At 37.7% G+C, this 7,977-nt stretch overlaps 1 protein-coding gene across 4 annotated transcripts in view; it reads right to left on the bottom strand.

Annotated features, from left to right (window-relative positions):
- The window catches only part of glt1d1 (glycosyltransferase 1 domain containing 1), a 21,889-nt gene that overhangs the window by 13,327 nt on the left and 585 nt on the right, over positions 1 to 7,977 (bottom strand). For 3 of the 4 annotated variants that reach the window (XM_035658636.1, XM_035658638.1, XM_035658637.1), the window contains exons 2-6: positions 6,910 to 7,061; positions 6,651 to 6,756; positions 4,384 to 4,435; positions 2,832 to 2,868; positions 2,130 to 2,186 (exon numbers count right to left, since the gene is read on the bottom strand). In XM_035658636.1, the coding sequence (XP_035514529.1) occupies positions 2,130 to 2,186; positions 2,832 to 2,868; positions 4,384 to 4,435; positions 6,651 to 6,756; positions 6,910 to 7,061 (404 nt within the window). The remainder of the gene's footprint in view (positions 1 to 2,129; positions 2,187 to 2,831; positions 2,869 to 4,383; positions 4,436 to 6,650; positions 6,757 to 6,909; positions 7,062 to 7,977) is intronic. The other variant, XM_035658639.1, reaches the window with a different exon arrangement.

The following is a 7,977-nucleotide window of genomic DNA, read 5'->3' as shown; positions in this document are numbered from 1 at the left end:
AACCAAATGCTGAGATATCGGCCTTCTGTGTATATTTTTAAAGTTTTCTAGCACACCTTAAAATCAAGAAGGCCTTGCGACCCCCCCATGAAGCTTTGGTGACCCTTGGTGAGTACCCCGATCCCCAGGTTGGAAACCACTGCCATGTAAAGTTATATAATACAACAATGGCTAAGCGTCAGGGACAAGAAAACTCCAAGTTTGTCAAAAAAAGAATGCAAGTAATTCTGTATGCTTGTTAAAAATGATTTAAAAAATACATAATACAGACAGAAAACTGTATAAACAGGAAACAACAACAACAACAACAACAGGAAATAATCCAAATCTCTCGTTTTACACAAACGTCTTATAGTTACTGAGTTTACTATTTGGGTTCATTGTACAGTTTTGAATATAATATGACATATCCATTAAATAAGCCACTCAGTCAGTTTACTAAATGATAGAAAAGGGGTCCCTTAAGGATAAAGGTTGGGAACCACTGCCATATGGGATGGGACAGGTGTCTGGCATGACACACAAAGATAAACTAATTATTCCCAACAGTGATTCATTAAGCTACCCTTTATATAATATACATTTAGCTAATTATTCATTTATGTCAGAATACAGGTTCCTGCAGGAGTCACTGAATGCCTTATTACATTTAAAGAAAACAATAACATGACTACGTAAAGGTGTTGAGACTGATTACTGAAGGTAACCAAGCCGAGGACACAGAACAAGCAGAAAGCAAATACCACCCAATAACAACTAAATAACACTGCTTAAAAGATTTCAGACTATGGGGTAAGTTATCATTTTGATTGAATCTAGCTTTCTGCCTTGGGGTCGCGTTAACTCGTCCATATTACAGACAAACACAAGTTAAAATCCAGAGTGAGGTGTTGGTGTAGTTAAAGCACTGTGGTAAAAACACTGTGACAAGAAAAACACCGATATTAAAACACATCTGATCCACATCCAAGAAAAATTACAAATTAACACCATCAGACAAGACAAATGCAGAAACTGGGACAATGTTTACGTCAACTGTGAGTCAGATTACAGCGCTTTCATCACATCTGAGGAAAAGCACAATAGCAGTGACTCCTATTTCAAGTATAACAAATGGAGAAGTGACTGTGGGCAATTAGTATTACTCGCACCGGTTGTGAAGGGTGGTGACAAATAGCCCGGGGTTGGAGAGCGATTAATCAATTGCTCCTCTCGGTACCCAACGGTGCTCTCTATGAGCAATAATGTACCTGTGATGGACATCATCTTGCAATGTCCAATTTAAAGTCCAGGCTGTTTGTGGAGAGTAACAGTGCATATTTACTGAGCTACTCAGATGGGAGTTTGGAGACTGCAGGCGAGACGGGAGAAGGTTGCATATGTGTAATTCTGCTACAGCATACAGCATATAGCATAAAGCACAGAGTAGATTTATGCTTTCTGATATGCCTGGTACTTTTCAGGTTGGTGTGGGTGTATGAATGTATTCCCTATCGTGCTCCCAGAGGTGGCTCCACTGCACTGCACTGCACTGCACAGTAGGTAGGGAGAGAAGGATGGAGTCTAGCATATGGCAAAAGGGCTTATATGTACCATATTGCAAACAGTTACAAATATGGGAGCTTCTTAAAACACATCAATAAAATCTATTTTACAAGGGAGCTTAAATTTGTGTGAAGTAACTCATTTTATTGCATCCAACGCTGTATCCAGCACCTGTCCGATTGAGGTTAAGTGGATGTGCACAAAGCTACCCCTCCTATAGTTTGAGACATAGCCTTACTAATTAGATGAGACACAACTGTCATCTATGTTTATGATGCTTAGACCAAACTGACTCGGTGCCTGAGCAAAAAGTTACTTGTCAATAACAAGCTGTTGTTAAAGAGCACAAAATATTCAGCTAAAATAAAAGTGTATGCACTTCTCAGAGTAATTGCAAATTTTATGATTCAGTCCTGCTATGAAAGGGACAATACACCAGCCAAAATAATAATTCAAAAAACTGTCTTATTTGTTTACTCTGGATGATCTGCAGACCTTCCCCAGAACAGCTTTCATTGGGAAATATTTTCTACTCAAGGCAAAAAAATAATAATAATAGCTGGAATTAAAACCAACTAAGGTACCTGAGCTCCTCAAGAATTCAGTCCAGCAGAATTTCTCTTTCACTTCCGTCTGGATTCCTTCAAAATGAACACAGGCAAATAAACACAGGCAAATAAACAAGCTTGTACTGTAGATTAATACTAATATCCATTAAGTAAATTTATTTGAGTTAAACAGATTAAATTAGATCTAGAACTAGGTTCAGAATTGTCCTTCTGATCTTGTGACATTCAAAATGAGAAACATTTATCACATCCTATATTCTTCATAACCTTTATTCATATTAGACACATATATTAGTATTTGTATAAAAAAATCAAGATCAATCCAACTTGTATGTAAAACAGATTTAATGCATCTTAAAAACATTATTTTGTGTGGTCCACGTTAACAGCACTTCAGTGTGATCACTATCTGCTGACAGGCATAAAATATAAGCTTCCAGTGGTCCAGGATCAGCCATGCAGCTGGCCAAAGGCTCTCTCCTCTAATCTATGAAGGGACACTATTTGCCAAACAAGGCTAGTGGTGGGAAACAACACGGAAGAGTGATTTGGGCTGTCCTACATGGCATGGTGGCCAATGGCAAGAACAAATACAACTCTGTACTGCAGACAGCATGATAATGGAGGAAAAAATGTCAACGCTGATTAATGCAACACTTCAATAGTGACTCAGGGATGCACAGCATTAGGAGAGGATATTCATCCTGCAGAGCTTACCTTGGGGCTGCACATAGATTTTACTGCTCTGGGACAGCTTTAGAGAAAGAAAACACAGGATTCTGGTTAAAACAAGTACCAAAACATAAATGCATGTCATTTAAACCAATCAGTAACTACTCGTAGTGTTTGTTTATAGAAATTACATTTGATTATTACTGCTTCCTTCTCTTTATGTCAGACAATAGAAAAGGACAGTTAATGCTCTTCACGCTCCAAACATATTTAATCAGAATCCAAACTTTTAAAAAAAGAGTCAGTAAAACAGTTGCTAAGATAATGGGGGTGCTACAAAATAAATCAGAGGGGATGGAAAGGAAATTGACTGGATGTTATCACACTAGATCCATCCCCTATGTGTGTTTTCTGTCACAATAAAAAGCGTGCCGATGCCTCTCAGTGCCTGTCCTGTCTGCCTGCTGTCAGCACTAAATGGCAGAGATAAAGCACGCCACTCGCCTCAATCTGCAGCCTACGGAGGCAATCTAATCTGAAAATAAAACACAGTAATATTGTTTTAATGCCAAACTATTAAGGGACAGGGCAGGATATTGTGTTTGTATAGTAAAAGCCCTCCTGTTGTATTTATTGAAGCTGTCAGGCTCCTTCTGTCTGCTGAAGTGCTGTAAAATGCAGACAACAAACTTTTGCTCTCACTACTTGATTTTTCATAGTAGCTTGGTACAAGGGTCAATATCTTATTTTATCACTTATGATTTGTTAGTTGCTAACTTTATATGGGGGTGGGGGATGCAGCATAGAAGGTTGTCATAAACATACAAATGAACTAGTAATTAGACACACACAGACAGTTTCTAGTAAAACTTAAAGGTTCTATATGTCATTTTCAGAAATGTTTTGTTAATAGTGACACCAGTGGCCGTTAAGTGAACTGCATTAACCACGCAGCCAAGACACATCCATCCCCAGCTTAGCTTAGGCTACAGTTAGCTAAGTAATCGCAAGTAACCTGCAAACAGCATGCCATCCAGACCGGCCCTGGAAGTCTAAAACTAGCTCAGAGTATTTTGTACGTCAGCTAGAAATGTGTTTGTGTTAGTAAACAAGATAGCGATAGCCAGATAAAACCAGAAAATATCAATATATGTCACAAGCTTTGCAGTAATGTTAGCTTTGACTTTGGACTTTGTGTTGTGGTGGGTGCTAGCAGATGTCAGCGGACTCCATTTATCAGTTGACGTTAGCTAGTGTTGCACACTGATGACAGAGGAGGCACTCGGGGGCATAAACACTTCTTTTTGTTTTTCCCAGAGTCCGACCCACATCCCTACGTAGAAACACATAGAAATCAGTCCACAGGCAACTGAGAAAGTTGGGGATGGTGTCATTTTCTTAGTTACGTTACAACCTGTTCAACATATCGGCAATACAAAGTGATTAATACATAAAAATAATATGTATAATGCTTTAAATGAGGAAAACTGGTATGGAATATGCCACATTAGACACAGATTGTAAGCACCAAATCATCATCGGTTCTTTTTAGATAAAAACAGTTGGCCTATTAAAATACAAAAGAATATAATCATACCAAAAAGAACTCAGCCTCTTCTTTCATTTTGCTTGTAAATGCAACTGCAAATCTGATAAAAAAAGAAAACACTTCATTATCACCCCTGTGAAAGCCATTTGAGTAAGAAAGATTTTCATTGCTGACAGCAAGTTTTAGCTTTCTTACAAGCAATGACAATTATGACAACAATAGAGGAAAAAGCAGTGGTAGCAACCGTAAAACTCTAAAGTCTCCAGGCTGAGTATGTGAGAGCACAAAAACCGCCTGTGGTTTGAAGGCAAAGGATTTAGGGATGAATACACCAAGAATACAAAGAGGAAAACAAAGGGAATGTAGAGCAAAAAACAGTGGGGAGATATTAATTTGCGTGCGTGTGAGTGTGCAATACTAAATGGGCCAACGGGCTGTGAGTGGTGACTGAATTTCATGATCAAGGTTTGTGTGTGAAGGCAGTAACAGCAGGAGGTGCGTGGATTCAGATGTTTGAAGTCGTGAGACCTGGATCTCCCTAGTTCTCCCAGAAGGCAACTATCCCCTTAGATTTACTAGATGAATGCCCTACAATCTGTTTTTATCATAATGATAACAGGGACACCAGGGTCTGGCGCCAGGGCATAGCACATCATAAGATATTGATAGGCTTATGTGCACCTTGCGTGTGCTCAGCCTCATTCTTCCATGCCAGTACTCCAGGAACTGGAAGATCTTGCAGGGATCTAGTCCTTTCTCCCCACTGATACTTGATAGCCTAGTCAATACGATCCAAATGCTTTGTACCCGTTTAATATATTGAATAGTCATGGAATTCTTATAACTTATCTAAAACAATACTTAAAGGACTAATGTTATACCTACATTTTAACAGGTCACATATTGCCTGAAAGGAATGACTTTTGGAAAGATGATGGATTTGATCACAAACTGATCAGAAGCTAATAGGGTGGTTTCTTTTGTTTTGTTGTTGTTGTATTTTATACATTCATATATGTATATATTTTTATATATGTATATGTATTGGCAAAAACAGCTTAATGCACAACCGGCTGATCATATTTTATCACAGTGGATTCAAGCAGATCTATTTACTGGCACAGTAAACGGTATCCAAACAGTAAGAAAGTGGTAAAGTAAATTGTGACATTGATGAGTGGGTTTGACTTTTATGGGTGTCTAAAAACTGAAAACTGCAACGAGCGGCGCAAGAGAGGATCGCACGTCTGGGGCGCCGTACCAAAGGACAACAATGGCTTTGCAGGTGACCCGTTTCTAAGGGCGTGTCTCTGTGTTTGTAATTGATCAGATTATGTTTGTTTGTCAGTGTTATTCATCTTATTGCCTATTTTTTTGTAAAAGACAATAAATAGATGTTTAAAACAAATTATAAAAAGAGGCCATATATGCAGTGAATTATGGAAATTAATTACATTAGAGGCTGTCTTTATTTAATTTAAACCATTTAGATTAAAAGGTGTAAATGGACACATTTACTTCCTACTTGCACCTAAGTCTACATCAAACTTCTATAAAAGGAAGTCAAACTTGTTGTGATACATTACTAGCATATTTGGTAGCAATAATCAATAAAGTGTCTATTATTGATATATATGTATATTTTCTAAGATTCCTATTTATTGTGGGATTGTTTGCCGTTTATTGGAGAGGGCTGAAGGCAGACAGGAAGCAGGGGAGAGAGAGGTCTGACATGCAACAAAGCTTGTATATTAAGACGACTGTATATCACACTCACAAACATTCACTTGTTCAAACAGACCTTTCTCATGGCAGACATGTTGCCCTGTTACAGTAAGACAAGCACAGGTGGAACTAATAACACTAATGATGCCACATGAAAGCCGTGTAAATGAATGAGCATGCACAATAACAGCACCCTTGAACTGGCACACCTAAATGAAACGCATCCATAATTAATGTTATTAGTTGCACCTGTGCTCTTCCTGCTGAGAGGCTAAACAGTCTGGCACGAAAAAAACGGCCTTTTACACATTATAGATTCATAAGGTAAGTCTAATTATTAGTGGTTAGTAACGTTATATTAGTTAAATATATTACTAAACGTAACATATTTATCATGTACATTGTTATTATGCAATTTGTGACTGCAGTTCTCCACAGATAACAACAGCAGTGAAGAAAACAACACATTTAATTTTCACAAACTTTTCCAAGAGCATTTTAGAAAAGTGGGTGTGATGTGTTGAATCAAGGAGAAAAAAAACTCAATTTGGAGCTAAATGGGTTAAAATAGCGGTTTGCAGCAACATCACCTGGCTTTCAGTAGCACCTGCTCCATAACCACACGCTTCTGCTCAACTTTCACATCTTCATTTATGTCTGTTCCGCCAAAGATAACGCCAAAGGGTACTTGGATGTCTGGTGTAAAGGTTAGGCATAAAACAGAAAGGTCCTGACATTTGTGGGACAGGTAGCAGCAGTATACTTGTAGCTCTACTATTATGTTGACAAACACAAATGACTGGAGGTATGAGATAAGTAAATGGTTCATAGAACAGCGAGGATGTTTACCTAAGAGAAGTCTGCCTGCTCTGTACAGATGAATGGCCAGCGCACCCTCAAAGGGAGGATTTTGAGAGACTAGGTTTGCCACCTCAGCGGGAGACTGAAATTCTGCTGCATCTCTGAGCTCACAAGTGTGCCCCGCTGACTCAATGTGGGACCTAAAATAAAAGAAAGATGTGACTGCGGAGGGCTGGTAGGAGGACAGGATGGTTAAGCAAACACTGAGGTTTTTAGGGCTTTAGTAGAGCTGCAAATAATGATCATCTTCATTATGGATTAGTTGTTTGGTCCATAAAGTGTCAGAAAAAGGTGAAAAATGTTGATCACTTCTCCCCCTAAGTCTACACTGTTTAAAAAAATAAAGAAAAAGAAACTGTCTTCACTAAAGTTTTGAAATAAACTAAAAGTTTTGCCAACCTATAATGTCTTGTTGGGGTAATTTGTTTTCTTCTAAAAATCTGTTTAGTGAAATTACAGTTAAAATTAATGTTTAAATTATAATGCGTATGTTTTTCACTTTAATATGTTTGCATAACAACTTTTGAAATAGATTTTTGTGTTTCTAAGACTTAAAGATTCATGTTTTTTTACAGAAGAAAAGTAACGTATCATTATGATTTAGTTTATTTCAAAACTTGGGAGTTTGACTTCAAACTAAAGAAAGATAATGAAGACAGTTGCCTTGAAAGTTTTCTTTTCTTTTGTCCACAACCTAAAGAGATTCAGTTATAGACTGTCTGCTGCCATAGAGGATTAAAGAAAGCAGAAAATATTCACATTTAAAAAAGCTGAAAGCAAAGAATTTGGACATTTTCTTCTTTAAAAAAAACTCTAAATGATTGACAACCAAAATAATTGGCAGTTAATGTAATAGCTCACAACTAATCAAGTAAGTGCTGCAGCCCTAAACTTTATCTCAAAGGCCCTTTTGTTTTACTCATCGAGCCTTTAAATGTTCTGCTGGTTTCCTGTAGTTACACTTCCTCCTTCCTGAATCATGTTATAGTTAAAGTTGTTGTGCACAAAGACAGCAGCTTTATATATTATATATTATAAGATAACCTAGTTAACAGT

Source organism: Morone saxatilis, unplaced genomic scaffold, assembly GCF_004916995.1.
Source record: "Morone saxatilis isolate NCDOM2014 unplaced genomic scaffold, NCSU_SB_2.0 Contig16, whole genome shotgun sequence".
In the NCBI taxonomy this organism is placed as follows: Eukaryota; Metazoa; Chordata; class Actinopteri; family Moronidae; genus Morone; species Morone saxatilis.
Note: the sequence above shows the minus strand (reverse complement) of the source record. Positions and strands in the feature narration are given on the sequence as shown.